At 35.3% G+C, this 26,925-nt stretch overlaps 3 protein-coding genes across 7 annotated transcripts; 2 read left to right on the forward strand and 1 right to left on the reverse strand.

The window, feature by feature from the left end:
• The first annotated feature begins 5,046 nt into the window (after nt 1-5,046).
• Nucleotides 5,047-12,615, forward strand: LOC125220078 (agglutinin-like protein). 5 transcript variants are annotated; one of them, XM_048122204.2, is made up of 8 exons: nt 5,047-5,367; nt 7,596-7,959; nt 8,036-8,165; nt 8,900-9,212; nt 9,364-9,450; nt 10,758-11,462; nt 11,546-11,697; nt 12,027-12,615. In XM_048122204.2, the coding sequence occupies exons 1-8, from the start codon at nt 5,344-5,346 to the stop codon at nt 12,394-12,396; spliced, it is 2,145 nt and encodes a 714-aa protein (XP_047978161.1). In that variant the 5' UTR covers nt 5,047-5,343; the 3' UTR covers nt 12,397-12,615. The 5 variants fall into 5 exon arrangements, with proteins under 5 accessions (XP_047978161.1, XP_047978162.1, XP_047978163.1 ...); XM_048122205.2 differs by having other exon boundaries at nt 10,776-11,462; XM_048122206.2 differs by having other exon boundaries at nt 8,900-9,152.
• Nucleotides 12,616-15,253: 2,638 nt separating this feature from the next.
• Nucleotides 15,254-19,736, forward strand: LOC125185111 (ATP binding microtubule motor family protein). The gene is made up of 16 exons (XM_048081595.2): nt 15,254-15,385; nt 15,538-15,658; nt 16,308-16,410; nt 16,530-16,573; nt 16,812-16,841; nt 16,932-17,054; nt 17,151-17,176; nt 17,279-17,360; nt 17,941-17,982; nt 18,056-18,089; nt 18,239-18,314; nt 18,389-18,596; nt 18,676-18,767; nt 18,983-19,097; nt 19,172-19,351; nt 19,437-19,736. Exons 2-16 carry the CDS (start codon nt 15,545-15,547, stop codon nt 19,569-19,571), a joined length of 1,404 nt encoding a protein of 467 aa, XP_047937552.1. The 5' UTR covers nt 15,254-15,385; nt 15,538-15,544; the 3' UTR covers nt 19,572-19,736.
• A 1,333-nt stretch (nt 19,737-21,069) lies between these two features.
• LOC125185109 (uncharacterized) lies at nt 21,070-26,298 on the reverse strand. The gene is made up of 10 exons (XM_048081593.2): nt 26,079-26,298; nt 25,834-25,988; nt 24,555-24,842; nt 24,147-24,276; nt 23,203-23,310; nt 22,979-23,081; nt 22,777-22,902; nt 21,916-22,109; nt 21,562-21,689; nt 21,070-21,443 (listed from the first exon to the last, which is right to left on the reverse strand). The coding sequence occupies exons 1-9, from the start codon at nt 26,129-26,131 to the stop codon at nt 21,599-21,601; spliced, it is 1,248 nt and encodes a 415-aa protein (XP_047937550.1). The 5' UTR covers nt 26,132-26,298; the 3' UTR covers nt 21,070-21,443; nt 21,562-21,598.
• Nucleotides 26,299-26,925: the final 627 nt, after the last annotated feature.

Here is a 26,925-nt window from a genome sequence, read left to right on the forward strand (position 1 = left end):
TAAATGTGGCAAATTCAGTTTGGATCAATGTCCAAAAACTGAATTGGAACGTAAAGAGATGGATAATATTCCTTATGCCTCTAACGTGAGAAGTTTGATGTATGCTCAAGTCTGTACTAGACCAGACATCAACTTTGCAGTTGGAATGCTAGGCCGTTGCCAAAGTAACCCTTGTGTTGAATATTGGAGAGCTGCAAAGATAATAATGAGATACTTAAAGGGAACAAAAGATTTTATGCTCACATTAAGGACATCTGATCAACTAGAAATTATTGGATTTCCATTAAAGCTAAATTTATGGCTTGCTTTGAAGCATTAATGATTGTAAAATTTTATTTCAGGCCTTGGTATTGTCTCCTCAATATCCAAGCCGTTGAAATTATATTGTGATGATAGTGCAATCATATCTTTCTGTAAGTATGACAAGTATTCAAGGAGCTAAACACATGGAATTAAAGTTTCTTGTCGTGAAAGATGGAGTTTGGGAACAAAGAATATCTATATAATATATAAGCACACAACTTATGGTTGCTGATCCATTGACTAAGGCGTTACCGCCTAAGACATTTATAGAATAAGTTAACATAATGGGTCTTGGGTATGGAAACGTCTAACCTTTATGTCTCCATGTTGGTTCAGACACTTAAGTTATAGATATTTTGAATTCAATAAAGCTGTTTCTACTTTTCCTGCATATACTTATTATTTGAAATGCATATGTACGTTTTTAGTATTAATGCAGGAGGTCTTGAAATAAGACAATTACGGACACGGTGTCACTTATAGATTATATTAGAGTGGATATTGGTGATGTGGTACATGGAAGGAACTGTATCGATTGAATGATATATGCCCGCCATGACTCGCATTAGTAGTCTCTCTAATATAATACTTATGTTTACCAATGATGAAAGTATTTATAAATTCCAATATATGCGCGCCTTATGTTTGTTATGTCTATTTTATCGTGGCTCTGTCACGTGTGACAAGTGGGAGAATCGAAAACTTTGTGTCCCACATGTTCGCCAAGTGGGAGAATGTAAGTTTTATGTCTCACATATGTGACATGTGATAGAATCCTAAATAGAATTGGATATTTAATATAATACATTAACTTGGTATACGACACATTTTTCCCTAATTAATTATTGATATTGGGACGTGTTTCCTAATCATGTGATTAATTAGTCAATTAATGGTAATTCACAATATGATTCCTACGACTAATAAGGAAATTGAGGTTATATATAATTGTATATGGCCGATTGTTAGTTGACTAATATATATTCACTGATTTGGGAATAATATATTTCCTATCATATATTAAGGAAAGGAATATATAAGTAAGGAATAATGTTTGTGATTTACGTGAGACTTGAGAATCAAGTTTATGATTATGAATAAATTATTTTGGGTCTCTTTGATGGAAAGGGCTTTTAGGGTTTGATAATTAGGGTTTGTCATCTCTCTGCCTATAAATACAAGTGTGGTGATCCCATCAAATCACACACATCAAGAGAACACATAAACGAGGGAAAGAGAGAGAAACAAATCCTTGGAGTTGGAGCTGCGCTACTGCACAAAAGAAAGTCCGAGGAAGTTCTCTTTGTCTTCCACAATCGCTTCCGCTATGGATCACCAAGGTAATTTCGATCCTATTATATTTATGATTTTACGTGAAATACATGATGTTCGAAGATCTTGCTTTATTTATGTTCAATTATGCAATCTTGAATATATGATGATAAATAATGTCTTACACATGTTTATATTGAGCTAATATCTACTGTGTCGGTATATATCCTTAACTCTAAATCAAATACTGAGCATTGTATTTGTCGATTATGCATATCATATTTTTCTATTAAATCTATTATACTATTATTTCACTAATGTGTTTCCTAGTAATTTTTTAAATGATTGTAATGTAATATAATATTCGCATTGGCTGCTAATTAATTACATCAATGTTACTCTAGCAAATACTTCATATACTGCCTTCGTCCACGATTAATGACACCGATTTTCTTTTTCGTTCGTCCACTTAATTAATTAAAATGTTTATTTTTTATTGTTGATAATGCATCTCATACTACACTAATTCATCTCACTCACATTTTATTATAAGTAGTACTAGTAGTACATAAAAGTAAGACTCACATTTTACTAACTTTATTCACTTAATTTCCCCTACATTTTTTAATACTCGAGTTTAGTCCCATGATGCCAATTAATTAATCATAGACAGAGGAAGATGAAATAATTAAACATATGGAGTACTATACAATATGATTGCAAAAAATATACTCATAGAATACAAGTTTTGAATCTTTATAACGTTTAATGTCAACAAATCAATAAACTTACCAAAAATTTATACAAATAACACAAAATTAATTGAGATCATCATTTCTATTTAATCTTTTATGATATGAAACATCATTTTTATACGATTAGAAAGTGCATATTACTATTATGTTAGAAAAAAAATTAGAAACGTCGATTGTTGAATTTACAAAAACTAAAATATAATTTATTCAAAAAAATAGAATACGAAATTAAATTACACTCTCTTCGTCTTAGCCTAAGTGATAAGTTTTTCTTTTTGGTACGTTCCAACCTAAATGGAACATTTCCTCTTTTGGCAATAATTAATTCAATCATCTCGCACTATATCCTCTTATTTTTTTACTTTATCATCATTCGCACTTTATTATTTCTTTCTTTCTCTTTCTTACTTTATTCCAGCCTTATTTTATTCTTATTTTCTTTCTCTTACTTCATAATTAAGTTGGGACACAGGGGATAGTACTAATATTTTAAAATTCATGTACATAATTGTATTTACTTAAATTATAAGTATAGGTACGTCATTTGTTAGTTTCTACATTTGTCAAATATTTTTCAACATTGTTTAATTAGTAGTCTCTAAATTTTTAATTAAACAATTTGAAATAAAATTATAAGTATAGGTACTTCATTAGGAATATCAATCGGGTCGGTCCAGCGAGTTTCGGGCCAATCTCATTCGAATTGTGGGTCAATTGAGTGCAGACTAATCGGGTTGTGATTTTTCGAGTTATAAAAGTTCAATCTTGACCCTAAAAGGTCGGGTTTCGGACCAACCCAGCGGGTTAATCAGGTTGCTACCGATAAAATTAACATGCGATCGATTCAATAAATAATGATAAAAATTAGTTATAATTATAAAATGTAAAATACTTAATTATGATAAATTTGCTACATATGCTTAAACACAAATATAAACATGATGGAATACTAATATTTGAGATTTGTGCAAAATGAAACATAAACATATTTTGAAAAATTTGAAAGCATGTTTTAGAAATTTAAATATTTTTTTTTATCAAATTTAATGTTTCTAATTTATTTGTCTATTAGTATTATATATAATTTGAATATTTAATATAAAATTGAAAGTTTATTTTTTTAGTTATCTATATTATAAAAACAATTAGTGAAGTGTCGGAATTAAGAGTCAAACAAATAGACAATAGAAATTTTATCAGGTTTTCAGGTATGACATTAACGGGTTGTAGGTTAATAGGGTGCGGCTAATTAGACTGTAATTTTATCGGGTTAGAAAGTTTGAACCCTATCCCTATAAAATTGGCTGGATATTCGGACCAGGCCACGGGTTGCGGGCTGCATTGACACCTTACTCTTCCCACATCAATGAGTATGGGAAGTTGGGAGCGTGTTGTCTAACTCCAATTAGTTTGTGACTTTTTGGGATAAGCAAAAAATAAATGCTTACCGTTTTGACTCTAAAGCGGACAATATTAAACTCATGGGCAGTCGACGATCCCAACAACTGGTATCAGAGTCCATGTGGCTTGGGTCGGGCCCTATATGACCCTGTTCGAATGATGCTCAGGATGGCTTGAGTTGGACCTGTAATGTCTCGATGTACCGATCGTGTTTCCAATGTGGCATCTGTTGTAAGCCATAATCACGGCGTTCAATAGAATTGTTTTACACTCTTTTGTATTAAGAGTTCATCTATATATAGCTTTATAGATATATTAATCGTGTTGTCAGTCTAAAATAGGAGTATAAATTAAAGAGTAGTTCTATTAACTTGAAATAGTTTTTTTTTTTACGAAGTTCAACACACCAAACCATATTTCCTCATATATGAGCCGGACCATGTTTATCGAATCCCACGCACCAAAAGCATTATGCCTTGAAGCCTTGTTACTTCAACTTATATTCTTAACGCCTTACTAGCAAAAGCCTTAACTTTCATACTCCCTTTGAAGTTCTCTCCCTCCTGTCAAACTAGGTCGAAATATTTCTTTTTAATCCAGAGATTAATAGATTGTGTTAAACGGTTTATATGAAGATAAGAAAATAAAATAGAAGAAAGAACAAGGTACAATTGATTAGATATTTTGGTTTTAGTCAAAATAGAAAATAACTCAAATTTAATTGGAACATCCTGAAAAAAAATACAACTCAGCTTAGTTGCGTCAGACAAGTACTCTTTGGTGCTCCATTATAAGTGATACATATTTCTTTTTGGGCCGTCCACTATAAGGTACATTTTATTTTATGACAAAAAAACAATTCTCTATCTATTTTACTTTATCCTCTCTCTATTCTTTTCGACTCATACTTTATTTTATATATTTATTTAACTACTAAACATAACTATCCAAAAACATTTGAATTTTTTTTTTTGTCATACATAATAAGTTCAAGAGGGAGTACTATTATTAATGCTTGTCAAAATCAAAATAACAGTAAAAAATTCATTTTTATAATATGATTATAGGGGATGGAGTAATTATATAATGAAGTTTACGTAATCGAGTTTAACCCAAAAGAAGAGTTTGTGTTATTAATGAAATTGGTTGATTTGAATATAGAATATGGGAGTTTGAGACCACAAATCAAATGTGACCAATAGGAAGTCACAAATAAATCGGAGGCACTACAGCCACCACTTTAGATACGCCTCGTCACACGAGCTTAATTTTCCACCTTCAATACTAACCCCCTTCACGTGGGTCTGGGTCCCACCTCCCACTTGCTTCCACCACTTTCTCTCTCCTTCTCCAATTCTCCTCACTCTGACTCTTCCCTGTTTCAATTTTCAAACAATCCACCGCATCCCTATCCAATTTTCACCGTTCTAACAGGATAATTACTCCCTCCTCTGTTGATTCATGCTCTCCTCTTTCCACTTCATCGCTGTTTTTCTGCTGAAAACTTGAGCGGGAACCAAGTTGGCCATGTTTGGACTACATTTGAACCAGTACCCCTCGACGTTGCGCTTGCTTGCAGTTGGAGATTTGATTTCGCCTTTTTTTTGTAGCTATGTTTGATTGGAACGACGAGGAGGTGTGTTTCTCTCCGTCTTGCGTATTATTTTTTAGTCCTACATTTGTTGATAATGAATAGTCAAAATTGAATGTAATCTGGAATAGTACGGTCTGTTTTGGTTATGGTTCCGTTGAGATCCGGGAGGGGGTTGGAGTTTTGTGTCCGCCGCCTTTTGTTGTTATAGTATATAGACTATAGTTCCTTTTTCCATGCATCAATGTTGAGAACAATTTCGCGTTAGCTTATATAGAATGAAAATATGAGCTGAAATAAAAGGGAAATTGTTAATTGTAGCTCGAGATGTCTACTGAGGTTTCTGGACTCACGGCGTGGCAGTATAGATTTTAGTCATAGACTCATAGATGGTGAATATGTTCAATGATGCTTACTTTGGCCAGTTTCTCTATTATGGTGAACCAGAAACCATTATTAAGAGCATTGGTAGTCGGAAAGGATAGGGTTGAAGTTGTCAATTCACAGATTTTTAATGATACTTAGTTTTTCCATAGTGGAATTGAGTCCAATTTAGTAAGATTATCTAAGGCTCTAGCATCTTTTCCATGTTAAAATAACATGGGAATGCGTTTCTTATTGGATATTAGTGTGGAGGAGAAAAGTTGGAAATTTGGCTAGTGTGGTTTTTTAATTGTGAGAAATTCGCACATTAGTATTTAAAGGACTTGTTGGGTGCTAATCCTCGTAAGATTTCTACTTGGAATGAGTTGCAAGTAAATTTTCTAATATGCCTAGAGGGACATAATGACATTTTTGTCGGGACATAGTTGTTTAACATTGATTTAAGTTCATTATGTTAAGAGGTCTCTTGAAGTTGTGAGATGGTTTCATGGACATAGTATTTCTCACCTAGTTCGTTGTGGAGTGTTAGTTTGGTCTAAAAATTGTGGTGCCTTGCTTAAAATAAAACTCTGTTCGGGGAAGTTGCAGTGGTGTGTTCAAGAGGAACAAGGACTCAATCTGGTGCAAATTTACATAAAGCTAACATGGTTGCAAGATAATAATGTGGGTCTTGGTGTTAGATTGACTTCTAGAATGCCCATGGAAACGTATTTCTAGAGTTCACTTGATTTTTTTGTACATTGTTAAAGGTTGTTGCTAAACGATAAAACTCTGTTGGGGAAGTTGCAGTGGTGTGATCAAGAGGAACAAGGACTCATTTTGGCGCATATTTACCTAAAGTGAACATGGTTTAAGAGGATAATGTGGGTCTTTGTGTCAGTTAGACTAACTTCTAGAAGCCTAAGGAAATGTATTACTAGAGTTCACTTGATTTTTTATACATTGTTAAAGGCTTGTTTACGAGCAGAGTATTTTGAGGTGAGGCACTCTTGTTCTTATTTCTCTTTCCGGTCCGTTATTGGCATCATAAACCTGTCCCCTCTTTTGATTTTTTTCCGATCAGATATAATTCCTGTATCAAGCTTTCTTTTTGATGGACCTACTAATCTACTATGGTATAGAACTTTTCACGGCTGATGGTTTTGTAACTTCTTCACTCGTCATCTTTTGCAAATTCACACGCCTCTTTTTTCAAGGTTTAGTAAGAAGGAATCAGTCCAAAGGCTTAGATCATCAATTCTTCATGTCCTTTTTCATTGTTCATTTCTCCAAGATTATAGCACAGTTTTGAGAGCATTGGGCTTATGGTGGAGTGTGGACTCACCACCCTTTAAACAAAAGGAAAATGTGTGTCAGAGTTATAGTTCCAAGCTTGAGAGGAGCAGAAGAACTTTTTAGAGAGGAACTTGAAGGAGGTGGAGCAGCTGGAAAGGGTTAAGTTCAGCGTTGCTTGGTAGTTTAATTCCGTTTGAAATCATAAAGGATTTAAATCCTTCCCTATAACAAAGATAGCTAGATATTGGTACTATATTTTAGAGAGAGAATGTTTTCAACATTCAAGGACAGCTCGTTCATTGTACTAACTCTTTGTCTTCTAATAAGAATGTATAGTTCATATTACAACAGATCCTTTCTGTTATAGTGTAGCCATTCTCTTCCCTTGTGAATAAATGAGCGATTTGATCATGTTGCTAGCCTAATGGACTGCTGTGTCATGTCCTTGCTTGGGTTAATAACTTGATCCCGAGCCCATGCATTACTGAGCTTATGATAAATTTACGTGATAAAAACCGAACCATTCTGCATCCTTTCTGTCCAGCCAATATATTTACGTTCTCACGATTAGGTACTCGAGGTCTTACATTATTTCTTATTCCGTTTCATTTCAGTTAACAAACATCATATGGGGTGAGGCTGGGGAAAGTGATGATCATATTGTTCCATATCCTGACCAAGTCGAGGAGAAACCTTCAATTTTATTTGGAGACCCCCCTAAGAAAGAAAAAAATCCGCATACTTCAAATACTAGCGCCCCTGAAGTGAAAAATCCTCCTGCCACACATGAACATGGGGTTGAACTAGATAGTAATTGCTGTAATGATTCTGGTGATCGCACAACAGAAGTTGATCATACTTCATGGTCTGATTGCCCTAATCCATCATCATCAAATGTTCCAAAAGCTGAACAGGATACTGCAGGTGACATTGCATCAGAAAACATAACAAAAAGTTCAGAACGTGGCTCCTTAATAGGTGATACATCATAATTATCTTGATTTGATTAATCCATGCATGCCACATACTGAGATATTTTGTAATATTTCAACAGAGGAGACATCTCAATTCAAGAAAGATTCTGAAATATTTGAAAATCCCCCAGAAGATGGAGAACAAGGTGACTTTGTTGACTATGGCTGGGCCAACATTGGAAGTTTTGATGATCTGGATAGGATATTTAGGTAATCCGAAATTTTATTTTGATGTTTCCATTGAGATCACTTTTTAGAATCATATATGCCAAATCTTGTTGTTGACTGAAGTATGTTGCTCTAACATTTTATATGGTGTGTGCCATCTAGATTTCTTTACTTGAGGAATGAAGCAGATAATTGTCTCAATATCTGTGCTTGTGGACCCATCAAATGTATACCTTTAAGAATGAGTTGAGAGTTGAGTCCCTCTCCAAAAAAAGAATGAGATGAGAAAATATAAAGGATCATTCCTGAGTCTTGACTCAGCAATCATGTTTGGTGCGGGATAAAGTTGATCATATCCTCTCTCATCTTATTATATATATGTGTGTGTGTGTGTATATGTATCGGTGTATATATTGTTCTCTCATTATTATCTGGCAGCATGTCCAATTTATAAGGAAAATGCCAGTTAGCTCCTTAACAAAAACTGAAATAATTTCTAGCCATTTTTAAACATTATGTACTACAATTATGCCCCTCTTTATGGCTGAATACGTAAGCCTCCATCTTTTAGTATTTGGCGTCGTATATTTTTCAACATGCTGCACAATTTCTTGGCTTATTGAATGGATTGGTTATGTACCTGAGGATACGTGAAATCATACTTTTAACCGTTCTGTATAGTATTTTACATAGAGCTCTGTTAATGTTATCATGGGTTCCTTTTCTGCCCCAACTATGTCATCTAACTTAGTATCCTCACAAGTGATATTTTGCAGTAATCAAGATCCATTATTTGGGAATATGGGCACTGGAAACGATGATGAGCTATGGTCCTCTTCCAAAGATGTAACCAGCAGCCCTCTGGGCACTACTCCTTTATCTGGAGATTCCACTGATTCTCCATTTGGAGCATTAAGATCCGCAATCAATCAATCTGAGGTTAAGGCTGAATACATGCCAGATACCAGCCAGATGCTCGGGTACGAAAAACTCAACGAGATCACATCTCATGCTCCACAAGATGTACAGGCAAGCTTAGATATTATTGAACATTTCGGAGGTAAAAGTAACCTATTAGGGAAACAAAAGGTACAAAGGACTAAATCTTCGATATTATGTTGTAGATTTATCTCTTTTCTCCGCAAATTCATGAGCTTCTTTGGGTTTCTTTAGCTTGTATTTTATGATTACTCTTGACTTATTTAGGGACTAACTTTTCTCCTTTTGTTTCTTTGTTCAGTCTCCAGCAACGAGTGGGATTATCCAAGCACGCCTAGCACAACATAATGATAGAATTGCCGCTACCCCCACTAACTTCCCAGGCAAAGTAATTTTCTCCATACATTTTCATGTAGAATGGCACTCTTAGTTTGCTAAGATTTCATTTTATCATTTCCCTGTGCAAGTTTCCAAACATTATTGTTTTTCATTGCAAAACATTTTTTTTTATTTCTTTTCACTTTCTTTGGAGTTAATAATTGGTGATGGAATGAGATCGGATTGTAAATGGTTATTCCTATGATTAGTAAGTTTGAAATTGGGTATTACCATTTCGAATGGAATCCCTATTTCAAATTATGACTGAATAGTCATTCTTTCCAACCCACATAGGTTTAATCGTCCCCTTTAAGTTAAAATAACTAGACATAATTTTTTACTGTAGAACAGTTACTGTAAAGTTTTTATGTTTCTGCCATTAGTTTTTTATTTCTGTAACTTTTTCTAATTATTATGATCGGAATGAATTTTGTTTGACCATTTCTTTTTTAGAAAAAAGAAATACTTTTAGTTTTATTTTCTGTCAGTGAATTTTAATCATCCATTTTATCTTGGCACATTGGTCCCTAAAATCATGAACTTTGGCAAAATTTTGGTACTATTTCTCATGAACTTTATAATTGGTCTTAAATATCACAAACTATACATTTTTGTTTGTTATTTCCCAACCCAATCCAAATTAGATATCATCGGCAAAAAACTTATTCTACATGGGTAACCGTGAAATATGTATGATATTTTAGATAACCTTTTAAGTTCGTGGTAAGTAGGATAAAAAGCCACATAGAAAAACACATTGATTTAGCAGTGTCAAGTAGGATAAAAATGCACGTATGTTAGTCGGATATGGTGATTGAACTGCAGTGGGAAATAACGAACAAAATGTAAAGTTTGTGATATTTGAGACCAATTTTTAAGTTCATGGGAAATACCAAAATTGGACTGAAGTTCATGGTTTTAGAGACCAATATCCCTTTTCTCTTTGAGCTATTTCACTCTATATTTAATATGCAGTACAGAAGGATTTCCATTTGTTCATGTAACACTTTTCAATTTTGGAGCTTTTTTCTCTGATAGGTTGAACATGAAATGATATCATATAGTGCTTGAATACATTCAGCATCATACCTGTTTAAGAAAGCATTACATAAACAATATAGTATATCAATTTGAACATATTTAGTAGTTTGAAATTCCATATCAGTAACAATCTCAATAAAAAAAAAAATTCATGGCTTCAACTTTAGACTGAGTTTTATCTTATGGTGTTCTCTCCCGCTGAGTGTCACTCTGATCTTGCTTTGTCCATTTTAATATTCATTCTATTCTAGCTTGAATATCAAACTTTTGTTCTAGTTGTTTTTGCGTGTTCAGGGTAACAGGCAAAAGAGGTCACTGAAGGGTCAGAAGTTGGACAACAAGAATGAAGTCAGAAACCTTCGTAACTTAAGTGGCACATGGTCCTCATCTGGAAGCACGTTGCAACAAGTTAATGGCCAGTGTGTACCATCAGTGATCAACCCAGGTCCACCTTTGGTGCTAACTCAGCAAAGCTCACTTCCGAGGCCTGAGCTGTTTCAACAAAATTATTTACCACGTGCACCTTTAGGTACTCCTTTGTATGGGAGTATGAATCACCATCCTATGACTTCTGTCTTTCCACAGTTTCATCCTGGGGATGAAAGCCATGATTTAATGTCTTCTAGCTATGAAGCCCCTCCTTCCAGTTCAAATTCAATAAAGAATTCGGACGATGCTGCAGGGAAGCCTCCAGCAATGACACCAAGAGAAAAAATTGAAAAGTTAAGGAGGAGGCAGCAAATGAGAGCAATACTTGCTATTCAGAAACAGCAGCTGCAATTTGGTAACCAGGTATCAGCTTCTGAAATTTCTGGCATGGAAGGAGGGGAAGTCGAGGTTAATGAAAGTCTTGGGTCTTTTCCTTCCCTTGAACCAAGCTCGCCTGGCGAACAGTATGATTCAAATACAATCAGCGCAACCTTTGATAATTTCTCAGTGGAGGAATCAGTGCTCTATCAGCTTCAAGATATCATAGCTAAAGTTAGTCTCAGATTGTCTTTTAATATCTCTCATTTTCTTGACAAGTTTGGAAAGCTTATCAACAATATTTGACTCTTTGACAGTTGGACAATAAGATAAGACTTTGCATCCGAGACAGCTTATCTCGACTTGCCCAAAGTGCTTTGCAGAGGCAAAACCATAATGATACAAGCAGTACCTGCACAAGCAGCAGAGATGAAGTTCTCGGTAACAAAGATTTAGTTGGCCATGACAGGTCAGTAACTTATCAAAGATATTGAAAGATTTTAGTGGGAAAATAGAGATGATAAGGGAATATGAGAGAGAGAGAGAGGAGGGGGGCAAAGGGGTGGATATTTCCTAATGACTAGGTAGGTTAAAGTACAGCAAAAGTGGGTCATTGGTCAAAGAGGAAATGTGGGACATACAAATTTTGGTTTTTTATTTTGAAGCAAAATGCAAACGAATGAACTGTATGACCGAACCAAACCAACCAAATTGCATCAGCATGGTTCGGTTTATTTGGTTCATCTAGTTTTTTCTCACCATTTAGGAACTTTGTTCTCTGAATCATTTCTACTGCAGGTTTTCTAGAACAGCTGATGCGGAGACGGATACAAATCCAATAGACCGGGTGGTGGCGCATTTGCTCTTCCACAGGCCACTTGACTTTTCTGGAAAACCTTCTGATGCACCTGACTCACCTTTGTCTCCCAACCTACCATTTGAAAAGAAAGCAAATCCGACAGTGAGCTTAACCAAGGGTCGTTTTGCTGAGAGCTTTGGGAACACTCAGATTACATCTCCACAGGGATCAAAATCAGCAGGCACATTTTCTGAAAGCAACCAGTCCAAAAACTTTCCTGCTTTTGCCACTCATGAGACTGTGCCGAACACTGAAAATACTGGGGTACAGACAAAGGTTGAAACCTCCAACCGAAGAATAGCTGAGTGAAAACCATTTTGATATGGTTATTTCCTTCCCTTATCTATTCCATGAATTGTAGTATGTAATATATACCTTAGTATCGATACTCTAGCAATGAGTCGCTTACTTCTCATGTCAGCCATTTGGTTTTATTCAAGCGTGGTTGCAGAATAACTAGCACTTGGCACAAGTGAAGGAACTTATGTATTATAGCGTGCGATATTTCAGGAAATATCGTTCACACGAGTCTTTGTGTCTATGCTTTCATATTACTCCTTTGTCAACAAACTAGTCTCTGGTTCACCCGTCTTGAAGAGCCAGCCATGCTTGCATTGTGTGCATGTCTTTAGTTTGTATATCGTCTTGTCTGGTAAGGATTTGATGTGTGATTGTGAAGCTAGTAAACTTCAACCACAAAAGACATGCCTTTGTTGTTTGTAGCTTCTGTGCAATGGTGTGTGAACCTGCGTGAAGCTTCCTTGTTTTATTTTATAATTTGTTCTAAATCATTTTCATCTCTTGCTCGGTTTGGATGAAAGTAGTAATTTATAATTATGTCCAGTTTTGTGAGGGATGGATGTGCAATGGAGTGCAGTGGTGAGTGACGTGCGAGTGCCCTAACATTTTCGGTCATTTTCAAAATTAATTTTTCGATTGTTATTTATAAAAATTATTTTTTAAAAAAATCCAATTTTATTTTCAGACTTGTTTTGTTTATAAAATCGAATATATCAATAAGTAAACACATAGGGTGACAAAATATTTCTTCGTAATGATGGATAAAACACATATACGAAGAAGCTTATTTACAGTATAAATGCTTCCTCGACAAATTTCATATTTGGGTTCAGCTCGGGTCCATTTTGTGTTGAGAAAGGTGTAGTCATTGCCTTGTCTTTCGCATAATTTTAGACCATGGAATGAACGTCGAATGTCGGATGTGTGCAACAGCTCTCATCCATATGAACCTTCTCACTGTCTTTGCCCTTCGCTTGGTAACCAAATCTGACCTTCGGAGGGGATGGGTTTAACGCTCATGTTGGTTCGATGTCCGAAATCTTATTGTCAATCTAACATCCATGAGTATATGAGGTACCCATCGCTAGGACTGTGAGTTGTATCCCTAGAACATGCGTCGCCAAAACTTGAGTCCCTGGCTGGTTCCATGTATCTAAATCATTCAGATCCTACACTTGTGCATATGCGTAGGCTATGAACCCTACTTGAGCATTTGGATCCGTTTCTGAGAAATTTGTTAAAGAAGAGAGTGATGTTATTTATAGAAAACAATTTACATGTTTTCCTTAAGTATTAGGAAATGACATGCTACGTACCTTATGTGAGCACCATCTTCATTTCATGCTCGTTTAGTGTTGTTTGTTTTGTTTTATATATTTAGTTGATTATAATGCATTAAAAAATGTTATTCATATTTTTTACTGTACATATATTATAAAAATAAAAGCTCGATTTGTTCGTTTTCTCTATAACTTCAAAAAAATAACAAATCAAACTTTAATTTTTATAATTTTTGCAAAATTGAAAATATAAATAGTATTTTTTAATGTATTAAAATCAAATTAAATACATAAAATAAAATAACATTAGACAAGCATGAAATGGGAGGTACTCACATAAGTAGAATACTACTACTATCATTTACCATAAAATACTTAATTTAAAAAAGAGTAAAGGTTCTTTTTGGTCCTTAACATATGACGATTTTTTTTTATTTTGGTCCATAACATTATCTTTTGAATTATTTGGTCCTTAACAAATACAAATCGGTCACATTTGGTCTGAAATGGATGGAGCTGTTAAAAATTAACGGTAAGCGAATTTTAAATTAATTTTGACAGAATTAAGAGTTTTAAAAATTAGAAATTTTTTTTCTTTTTCAAATATATTCTAATTTTTTTTGAAATTATTTTTATTAAAAGGAATTGCTTGTATCATCTAAAAACCCTAGAATAAGTTTACATTCTTATTATTTTTTTTTTCATCTTCTTCATCAATTCTTTTGGAGACAAAACCCTAGTTCTTGGAAGAACATCAAGTAACCCAAACTCGTCAACCATGGACCGTTCGAACTACATCAGAGAGACCAGGGGAGTGGCGGTGGACGTGACCTTCGATTCCGGTACGAATTTTGCCATTGTAAGAATCGGGCTTCACTCCGAATTGTCAACACATATGGAAAACCAACAAGGGGGAAGCTATACTTTGTTTGTGAGAGAAAAGATTGCCAATTTTTCAAGTGGTGTGAGCTAATCGATGAAAACGACGCCGTGACTTCTTCAATGCCGCTGTCGGAGACCGAATGTGAGAGTTTTAGTTTGATTTTGTCATCAATCGAGGAGAATAATAGGGCAATTGAGAAATTACGTAGTGTTGTGATGTATGAATTTTGTTTCTTTGTTGTGGTGTTTGTTTGGGAGATTTCGCCGGTGTGCAAAGTGAGAGAGATTGGGAGATGAACGCGATTTCGCGATTGAGAGAGATTGGGAGATTTCGGCATTTCGCTATTTCATTTTCTTTTGTTATATCATTCTATGTTTAATTTAATTTTGCAATAGTTATTATTATTATTTACTTAAACTTTTGTAATTTTTCAGATTTTGGTTAATTAGTTATTAGACATTAATTAAACATAATTAAAACTTTTAATCTGGTTGAAATTGATTTAAAATTCATTGACCATTAATTTTTAACAGCTCCATCAATTTCAGATCAAATGTGCCTGATTTTTATCTGTTAAGAACCAAATAATTCAAAAGATAATATTTTGGACCAAAATAAAAAATTGTCAGAATGGTCTTTAAAAAAATGATAAATCTGCCGCGCCGAATTGGGATGCTGACTAGTAACTACTATGCTGATATATCGAACTTCGAAGCCTTCGAAATCGTCATTCCTCAGAATTGCTCGAGAAGACGATTTCTCCAGCTTTTGGCGGGAAACTTCACCAAATTCCTCCAGCAGATCCTCAACTCTCTCTCTCACACACAACAAAACGGTACGTCTGATTTGATTTTCAGTGAACTGAGGTATGGTTGTTTCCAGCAACTGAAGCGTCAATGTTTTATTTCTGAGTAACATGTTGATCACAAGTTTATCGCCGTCGATCGATGATAATCTATGTCTAAATGTGTTATCTCGAAAATGAAGGAGGTAAATGTCTGGTATAAGAGTCTGCGCTCTCTTCAGACCTCTGAATTCGAAGGAGAAGACCTATCATGGTGATTCCATCAGCATTCGCGGCATTGATCCTGAATCGTTTGTATTCAAGGTACATCGGTTGTTATGATTTACCTCTGCTCTGTATTATTTTTCTCTAATTGTGAGAGTGCGGGTTTAGTTGCTTCCTCTCTTAGTTGCTTCTGTAGCTTTTTTAGCATGCTTCTATAGCTTTGTAATCTATATGTCACGGAAGAATGCGTTATGAGATAACACAGACACGAGATATAGAGACTTAAAAGACGTATAGAGACTGTTTGCCAGTTTTAATAAATCGCGTGAGCTAGGCACCTAAATTTATTTCTGTTACCAGATGCTGTTGGAATGATAACTGCATTTATTGTTCATGTTAGCATCTGCTCACGCGTCTCATAAAATTTGGAATGAAGACTAAAATGGATCATAATCATGTAAGCCTGCTTTTATTAGATTTATGTAGTGATACATTTGTGTTTATGCATCCACAATGTTTTGAAAGTTTTGTAGTTCAGCGGTTATGCTGTTATGCTTCAGATATTGACATGCTATATATGCTTCAGTTTCATGGCTGAATATATATGCAGCATTCTGTAAAAAACTTGTCCATAATTGGTAAGAATAAGCTTTCACATGTGGGGATTGGAATCATAATTGGCTTTCAGTAATAAAAAGAAGTGTCAGAGAGTAGGGGTATTTAATATGTTTGAATTGATCCACTGTAGGATGAAAAGGACGAGGAGACTGAGTTCCGCTTCGACAAGGTGTTCTTTCCAGGATCAGAGCAAGCTGACATATATGAATTCCTTGCATTGCCTATAGTTAAAGGTTATCTATGATTGAATATTATTAGTAAATCGTCTTCTTCATATATTGTATTATATTCTTGGTCTAGAGCATGGCCTACAACTGATTTTAAAAAAAGAATCACTAACTCTTATGAACAGCTGCTGCTAGTGGAGCGAATGGGGCTATTATCACATATGGCCAGGTTTATTTTCTGCTTTGATATTGGAAAATTTACCAAGAAATTCTCTGTTTGTATTAGTCAAGGTATAATGGAAATTTTTTGTGCTTTTGGCTGACCCGCGCTTCTAGTTTCCTTAATCTCTAGTTAAGTACTTAAATGCAGAGAAGACATGGTGGAAAGCAGAATGACACACTTTAAAATTTCAAAATCGACAACTCCCTATAGCTCCTAAACTATATCTTTGTTTGTATCTTATCAGACAGGGGCAGGAAAGACTTACAGTATGGAGGTAATATGTTTGATAATGCACAGAAAGTCCAATAATGCTTGATAGAGTGCTTACTATTCTGACCTCTTTTGTTCCTTTTTAACCCCTCAGGGACCAAACATCATTCAGTGTGATGAAAAACAAAAAGGTTTACTACCAAGAGTGGTGGATGGGATTTTCAATGCCATCAAGTCTTCGGATGATATAATCAAGTACACAGTCAAACTGTCAATGGTATGAATCCTGATTAAACAATTTCTCTTAGTACTACTACATGCTCTCGGTCATGTTATTAATGAATTACTTCTCTTTTTTCTATTACACCTACAGGTGGAAATATACATGGAGAGAGTAAGGTTTGCATTACTTCACAAAGAATGAGCGACCACATAACCCTGCCATCCTGAAAATGGATATATTATGAAAATCACATTCATTCTGTACTTCTGATTACTCAGGGACCTTTTTGATCGATCAAAGGAAAATTTACAGATCAAGGAAAACAAAATGCAGGGTATATTTGTGAATGGGGTTACAGAGGTAGTATTCCTTCCCTCTTCCCTCTTCCCTCTTCCTACTCCCAACTGGTTTAGCATAATAACTTTTTTTTCACGTTGCATTCTTGGTGCTATGCCCATCCTATGATGGGGTATCTTTTGAAGGAGATAAAGGGAAAAAGAAGCATTTGTGGTTTGACCTTCAAATCTTACATAACAGCTGTATTGCCTGCAAGCACATTTTTAGCTAACTGTGACAACTAATTGAGATGGATAGCTCTCTGTTGAATTTCTCTAACTGTTTAGGTATATATAGATATAAATATTGACACTCACCTTGTTGGAAAGTAGCAGATCAGAATGGGCCATAAGAAGGTATATACTAATTGTTTAGGAAAAATACCAATATGGAGTATATGGATCTACGAAAAAGCATTAAGCACTTGTAACAATCCCAAATATAACTGCCTGGAAGCAGGACGAGTCAAAAAATGAAACGTCTCGCTTAGGCTGGGACGGAGGGAATACATTGTACTTTCAATGAAACTAAAATAATTTTATTTTGTTGTGCTGCTATTTTTGTTCCTGTTTTCATTTTCCAAACCTTCATTTGATCTTTGCAGGTATCCATCTCAGATTCTGCAGAAGCCTTGCGAACTCTTTCAGTAAGTTAAAATTTTCACAACTCCCTATGATCATGGTCAGTATAAAACAAATCTGACAAGATACATTATGCAGACTGGCATAGCAAATAGAGCTGTGGGAGAAACTCGTATCCTTGTTTTTGCACTTAATTCTGGTCCTTGTGTGCATAAGTTTAATTCTTACATTTTTTCAAAGGAGAGGGTTTTCACTTCAATTCAGGATATAATTGCCATCTGTTATGCAAGTCTGAAATTTGTTAACTCTTAACATATCTAGAAATGAATATAGCCAGCAGTAGAAGTCATTGCATATATATTTTTGTAATTTGTCAGGAGATTAGGAAGGAAAGAAGGTAAATATACTACCAAAATTTAAATTTCCAGATAATTGACATGATTATTGATGTATACTCATATAAACTCATAGGTGTGGAAAGTTGATCCTTGTGGACTTGGCGGGATCAGAGAAAGCAGAGAAGACTGGAGCTGAAGGAAGAGTCCTTGAAGAAGCAAAAACTATCAATAGATCATTGTCAGCACTTGGTAATGTGATAAATGCATTAAGCTTACCAGGGAAAGGGAGCCACATACCTTATCGTGATTCAAAGCTAACACGGATCCTGCAGGATGCTCTTGTTAGTTCTTCATGTTAGCCTTGTCTTATTGTTAGTGCAGCAAGTTATTGTACAGAGAAACTCACCTAGTAGCTTACAGAGAGGAAACTCTCAGACTGCGTTACTTTGTTGCTGCTCGCCTAGTCCCTCAAATGCATCAGAAACCCTCTCCACTCTCCGTTTTGGTGCAAGGTATGCAAATATTCCTTGATGTTTTTTATTATCTAATAATATCCTCTCAGTTCTAAAGAAATAGATATTGCATTTGTTGCTTCAGGAAACATGATCGTAATATAGTTGGTATCCGTAAGTCGTTAATATGATTTTTGGGCTATAACTTGTATGTGTGCTCCACATTTTGTAGTACATAGTAATGCGTATAGCCTTATTCTATCTTCCTTGAGCAGGGCACAGCACATAAAGCAATCGGCACACTTTAATGTAAAAGAAGATGAAGATACCATCAGTTCTCCAGAGGTGTCCTCGACCAAAAACGAGTCTTCAGAGCGAATATTAGCAAAGGTTGGCTATGTGCTCTATATCTGGTGTCGCATATATTACTGTATCTAAGTAGTTCTGTTTCTTCATTGATCTAGTTGGCTGAGAGAATGGAACCAGAAGATGTCCAACTACTCGAGCAGCTATTTGTTCTCGAAGGAATTTTCTTTGATCCCAACTCGGTGGAAGAAGTGGAGTCAGCTTATGAAGATGTTACATCAATAACAATTTCATCACTGCAAAAAGCAGTCGAAGAGCTTGTTGCTACGGTTGATGAGGTGAGCGTCGTTTTTGCTCAATCTAGTCGAGACATGTATTACTAAGTTTGTTAAATATTGTGAGATATGATGTTCTTGTTGACAGGTTAAGAAGGAGAATGAGACTCTTAAGGCCTCAAGAAAGCTACATGCTGCTGAATCCGACATTATTCAACATGGTAGACGTGGATCGAGTTTGAAACCTAACTTTGCCAACCTTGACAACTGCAAAATTCTTTAAAGAATGCCTATGATTGATGTATGTGAATATCTGGAATTATTTTTTTCCAAACTAACGGATGAATCTGCCCTAAGTCTATAGATTATAGTATTATACGACTTGGGTAATCTTTCTATAGCTCGATTGATGATCTTTGTTAGTGAGAAATGTATGCATGCTTGTGTTTTTCTCAACCAAATAAGTTAGTAATTCGTTTTCCTTTCATGAATGCCTCCAGTTATAGTTTCGAGTTTAAAAATATTTCAATTCATCAATCATAAATAGTTTTTTATTATTATTAATTTCATTTTAAATTCTGAAGTATGACGGAAGGCATAGTTCTTATTCTTCTTGGGCGGGCAAAAATCGTTGTGCATGCTTTTAATCAACGTCATGTTTCTTTATGAAACCCCTAAACTAGCCAGACCCTGTATTGATTTAAAAAAATCTATACTTCTCAACTAAGCTTTGCAATATCTCTATATGCTTGATACAATTGTTATAGTAAGTGCATCCGCATCTTAAAACTTAAGCATTTAGTACATTATACGTGTGCATATATCCACTGATGTATGATATGTTACATACCTTATGTTTGCTCCTTATGTGAGCACAACTCTCGTTTGACGCACGTTTAACGTTAATCGTTTTGATTTATATATTTAGTTTGATTCTAATATATTAAAAAATGTTATTAAACCTTTTAATTTCACAAAAGTCATAAAAATCAAAGCTCAATTTGTTCATTTTCTCTATAATTTCAAATAAATTAGTAAACAATCAAAAATCGAGCCTTGATTTTTATTAATTTTGTGAAATTAAAAACTTCAGTAACATTTTTTAATGTACTCGAATCAAATTAAATATTTAAATCAAAACGAACAACGTTAAATGTGTGTCAAACGAGAGTGATGCTCACATAAGATAGGTAGCATATCATTTCTCTATGTCCACTACCCACAACTTTGTGCATGCACAAATACATTTAACAATATTTTTACAATTATGATTTATGAATAGATCGAAAATTAATACTTTCTCCCTCCATAAAAATAGTCTCACATTTCCATTTTAGCTCATTCACCGAGATTAATCCCATGCCAAAAAACAGAAAATTTCTCAATTTATTTTTCTATTATATGCACATTTTCTCTTACTCAGTTTTTCTCTTTCTCTCATCTCACTTTAACGTTAAAACACATGTCATCCATGAAACTATTTTCTCTCATCTCACTTTAACGTTAAAACACATGTCGTCCATGGAACTATTTTTGGTAGACGGAGTTAATTTCATTAGATAAACACGTGAAAATAATGGATAATTCAATTAATATTCTACACATCATCAAAATTTGGGAGTGCAGATATACTTATAAATCAAAAAGAAAAAAAAATCAAAATTATAATCATTTGTAAACTATAGTTGTCGGGTATTTTTGTTTCTTTTAATCCAATATTCTACACATCATCAAAATTTGGGAGTGCAGATATACTTATGAATGCACATACACATGAGTAATTATTAAAGAAATCAGCTTCAACTCTTGTCAAAAAGGAGGCCAAATCATATCCCAAAATTTTCACTGAAGAAGAAAACGGCTAAGGCTCGATATGATGTTCATACGTAATTAAACTCACTCAGTTACAGAGTTGTTTACAAGTTGAAAGGGCATGTTTTGCTCCTCGCACCATCCAGGAATGACCTACATATGCAATACTTCGACATGTCACACTGTCTTCGTCACAGCAAACATGACCATCAAAATTTCGACGACTTCAATTCTCAGGGGTATTTACTCCTGCTCTATTGAATCGAATCTACTGCAAGATCAACCTTCTCCCATCTTGGCTTGAATTTCTTACTTACCCGGATCTGCTAAATTTTAGATTTCACTGGCAAATAGAATAGGATCGGTAAAGTATATGAAGAATGAACTGAACTCAATTTTATGAAAATAGGATTATATCTGTTTTACTAAGATAAGATGGCGGACGATCTATTATGACTTACCAACATGTTTCAGAGCATGGTTAGCAAAAAGTGATCTTCAAGAAGCTGATATCCGTCGCACTACCAAATCGTCGGGCGAGTAAAAATCAGCAATGAGCCGATATATATATGAAGGATTGTGACCACCACTGTATAAAAAAGAATTTGTCAGTGGGGATGTCTAGCACAGAGATTTTATAATGTAACAAGATGAGGCATAAACATAAAACCTTTGTCACATGATATACATGAATGCTATCATAAAACCAGTTTGCATTGAAGCATTAGAATTCATTTATTTATTTTTCAAATTGGATAAGTTAAAGTTTGCAGATCTGTAACCATGTTATTGAACTTTATCCAAGATGCACTTACGTGTCGGTAATAAACAGGCTAACAAGATCCGGTGGCACATAATCAAATGCAGGATTCACAACATGAATAAGAGGTGAACCACTGCCACTACCAAAATCCAAGCAATCTGAGAATTCTCCAAAGTCCAGCAACTCAGATGGAGACTTCAGTTCATTCAACAGGACCTCTGGGTTGTGAGGGTACAGAGGGCACAGCTGTATTATTAAACAATTAGCAAGGAAGCAGAGGCAATTTAAACTGTTTCACCATATATAAAGCTAGGAAATAATAGCAAAGCAACATTAATCTAGTATAATAAAGCAGAAATGTCAAGCATCAACCAGATTTTGATTATATTAGTGACATCCAATTATCATATGTAGATTCGGGAATCGTGGAGCTAAACAAAAATAAAAAGGTACCTACTACATAGTACACAGTACCCATGATGATTTACGCTTCAATGGAGTACAAGGAACATGGAAATTTCTTCCCAGTGTCACAATTTAGGTCTCACCCAAATTCGTATCTAAATCTACCAAAAAGTTTTCCTTGTTGATAAACAAGATTTGAACTTAGATTGATGTCTCTATCCTGCTCTAACCTCTTGCAAAGTAGTAATTCGAGAGCTGGCTACAGCAAAAAAGACTGGTAAGCAATTCCTAAGATCATTATGTAAAAGCCTTACCCAGTTTCAAGGCCATATTTATTTCCTATCGGTTTCCAATAGTCATGTCATCTGACATCAGACCTTACCTTATGCTCAAATACCAATCACAAATCTTGTATTCAATTCATGGTAAAAATAGATACAGTTACTGAAAATCCACAGAGGGGAAAGAATAAATCATAGAGATAGATTAGAGACCTACAGCACAATACCTTATAAACTCCAGCAAGTACTGCAAAAGGAACAGCATGTCTTTTAGCTGCTAGGGCAACCATATTTAACCCCACAGGAGCAATAACACCACCATTAGCCATGACAGCATGTGCTCCCACTATAACCTTTAAGTGAAAGATTTTTCCAATCAAATGCAGAATAATAATAGCATATAGAGTTTAATGCAATCATCATATGTACCATATTGACACGGGATATCATGGCAAAAACCGCAGAATCGGTAATAACCGTAGTTTGTAGGCCACTGGCAGCCAGTTCTTTTGCAAAAGCATGCCCCTGATATCTGATAAGATAACAAACATAAATAAACATAAATAATTAAAATAAAAACAATGATACTAGTCATTTAATTGCCTAAGGTGAAAAACTATTGCAAAGGGAAGTCAATTATTCAAGCATTCTACCTTGGAGCACCTTCGGCGACAAATACACGGAAAGACCTCTTTTTTTCTTTTGCAGCAAGTAGAAACTCTTTTACTGTGTGTGAACTGCCCAGCGTCAAGATGACCTCACTGGAAAATGAAAGGAGAAAACAAGTACTTGAGCTAACTGTAGTTCAAGTTATTAAATGCACCAAGCCAACAACAAAACGATGTGGGAGAAAACAGAAAGTGTGCCAAGTAGCTTTCTTAATATGATCATTATAAGGTAAACAGACTAGAATTGACTAGACATTCAGCACAACATGTGATCCAAGTTTAGTATAGGGTTTTACAAGGAAAAAACCATGGAGCAAAAAATACGAAGATGTGTGAAAAATGAAACAAATTATACGTGTCTTTTGTAAGAAATGATAAAAGGTTGAAACATTAGTTTCTTAGTATGGAGATTAATTATTACTATCAGAATTATAAGGTGGAAGTTTTGGGGCCACCACTGTCAATATTAGCTTACTTTGACTCATAACGATCAACATTTTCAGTTTTCACTTTGAAATCATAACTTCATAGTTTATACAATGAATTATGCTTAGTATTAACTATCTCTTGATACTGCATATGTTTACATAACTGCAATAAGCAGGGCCAAAGAAACCCTAATCTAATGACTTCTCTAGACTTGGATTTAGTTTAAGTTCATAACCATGATCAGTTGATTACAAAAGAAACAAAAGGGACAAACAATCTATCTCTATTTGAAGCCTCAAGTAATTGATCTTTGCCCTAGTATTAAGTAAGTCTAATTGATCTTTGCCCTACTATTAAATAAGCCAACTAAGCCAAACTAGCTGAAGCATTAAAAGCCAGGTGTTGCAAAATTACTACTCCAGGTCCCCAACTAAGATCACTGAATAAAGTAATGTGTAAATATATGAAGGTAGTGGTCGTATAGGGATACGAATGCATACTTATGATGTATATGTTCCACTGCTTGTTCAGCAATCTGTTCATGGCAAGTGGAAATTTCTTGAATAAGTTCGTTAACCACCTCAATGACATTGTGTTTCAGTTTCCGTGTCATTGAGTTCTTATCAGCAGCTGGAAGGAAGAAACAATAAATAAGAACTTAGAAGACAATACCCTTAAAAGAAGATATTCATTTATTTGAAATTTATGACATAAATGAAACTGCCTTCTTTACCATATACCCCACTCCGTCCCATTCAAACTTAGAAGACAATACCCTTAAAAGAAGACATTCATTTATTTGAAATTTATGACATAAATCTAATCACAGATTTATATATTTTTTAAAAAGAGATCATGTTTCTTGAAAATCAAAAAGATTCTTGTGCAATCAGAGTGAAAGAATATACATTTGCTTTTTCCTTCAGAATCACCCCCAGAAGAAGAGGGATGAGGAACAGCTGCTGAATGAGGTATGTCCTCAAGTAAAGTCTGCAACGAAGGTGGCCTTAAGGAATTTCTTGCAGCGGCAGCTACAGCAGAAGCTGAAAGAACAGGACGATCATATTCATCATTGCCGTCATCATCATCGCTTTCAGATGCCAAATTCAATCCACCAACAGCAGCATTAGTAAGAGAAATATCTTCTTCGCGTATTATATGTAGAACACGGCGGACAACATTCCCAGCAGCCAACTCTGCAACCAAAATCGCTCATCGCCATCAAGGTACAAAAACTGGAAGTATTCAGACGGAAATAAGAATTGCTTGATGTTGGAATAACCAAATAGAGCTTCCCATGCTATCCACAGGGAACCAGCAGCTAGGAGCTTAAATAGCCAAATAAAGATTTTTATCTAGCCAACAATAAGAACTGCTAGAATAGCCAAACAGTGTTATCCATGCAATTTGCAAGAAGTAAGCAATGAAGCAACATTAAATATTTATAGCAATGCAAAAGGCGCTCCTATAACAAAAATTTTCTCGCAATGATACTGCCATATTGATCAATGCATCATACTACTAATCAACTCCTGCAATCTCTGAAGATCTAAACTAAACTAACTCGCATGTATCTGACAAGAGTACATCTGAATTCCAAAGGTCCCCAATTATGGTATCATTGTTGACAAACAATCAGATTGGAAGATAACAAAAGAATATCATAATCAGCCACCATGAACAGGTAGCTAGATCAAAGAAACACAGAACGCTTGAAGAATTCCGACTAGGGATCACCTTGCACTTCCATATCCCAGTTTATCCTGGTCAGATTTTATTTATATGAGTGGCAATATAAGATATTCAAAGCTTACAGCCGTAGATATAATGGAGAACACTTCCAATACAGTTTGATTGAATTGATCAAGCAGCAACCTAAAATTTGATAATACGAGTACTAAAATCTAACAAAATTGAGAAGCTAAGATATTCCACTAGAGGAGCCTAGATATTGCTGGCATTTTATCAACAACCATTCACTATCATTCTGAAACTGGTCATTGTGATCATTCAGAAAGGCAACAGAACATTTAACACTTGCTTCAATAATCTAAACATAACTTCTTCTAATCCGAAGTTATTCCTTTTCGATCAGGTTTACAATTGATGGAAAAAAGCAGTATTCTAAGGAAGCGGAAGAACAACTAACAGGTGACTTAATTAATCGAACAAGGAGAGTTAACATACCAACGGGTTTAGCAGCGATGAGCTTCTCCCCAACCGCCTTCACGGCATCAATGAGAGCCCCAGCTTGGTTACTGTGCGGCAGCCTCTGCTGAGATATAAAGGAACGGAGCAATTCCGCCGTAAGCTTCGCCGTCATCTTCGAACCCTCGATTTGGCTGCAATTGCACAGAAATCGAGCAATAAATCAAACAAAAAAGTAGGCGTGTTAGGGGAATCACTGAATTTGATTCATCTATCATGAATACCGTTTGTTGAGCTTGATTACGAACTCATTCACGAGGGAATGCACGTCCGGCATGATTCTGTCGGGTAAGGGAATGCCCAGAAAAAGAGAGAGTCGTATTTAGTTGCTAAATTAGGGGATAATTGGGGTTTAAGGAATTGAATCAATCGATTTTACGTAGAGAAATGAGGGCTTGGCTCCACGGTGAAGGGGATGATGAAGAAGGTGGTGCCGTGCCGCTGTCAGGTTTCACTTTCAATGGGTTTATCGGTCAGGTCGGGCCGGGCCGGGTCGGGTCGGGTACAGCAACCACAGTTTAGAACCCGATAACATCCACTTGTGCAAAAAATATGAGATTTTTACTTGAGGACTACAGTAAGTTTCTATCGAATTTATTTAGTATTACTCCCTCTCTTTTTTTCGATAAAATAAAGGCTCAAACCGCACTTAGAATGGGTGAGCAAGTCAAAGACAAACGAGTCTAAAACAAAAAACTAAAAAAGGCTATAGGGCCAAAACACCTAAACTAACAAGAACGGACAAAAGAATCCAACAAAAGCTCACACAGAAAACAAAGGGAGGAGTACAAAGAGAGGTCACCTTAGCAACGGCCATCACCTTTTTGCCTAACTTTTTCCGGTCCATCGTCTAACTTTGGGCAGCTCCTCGCTCATTTGACTTGGTAGAAATAGAAATCCCGGACACCAAGCTTTAGTCCATGATCCCAATCTCCATAAGATAAGCTTCTTCTCAACATCCCAATTTGGCTCCGTCTTTTCAAAAATCACCTTGTTCCTCAGCCACCAAATGGACCAAGAGACAACATAAAAAAGCGAGGTCCAAATCTTCTTATCAAAGTTGCGAAAGGG

The sequence above is a fragment of the Salvia hispanica genome, chromosome 1 (genome assembly GCF_029641045.1).
Source record: "Salvia hispanica isolate PSC_SH4W2 chromosome 1, Shi_PSC_v1, whole genome shotgun sequence".
Classification (NCBI taxonomy): Eukaryota; Viridiplantae; Streptophyta; class Magnoliopsida; order Lamiales; family Lamiaceae; genus Salvia; species Salvia hispanica.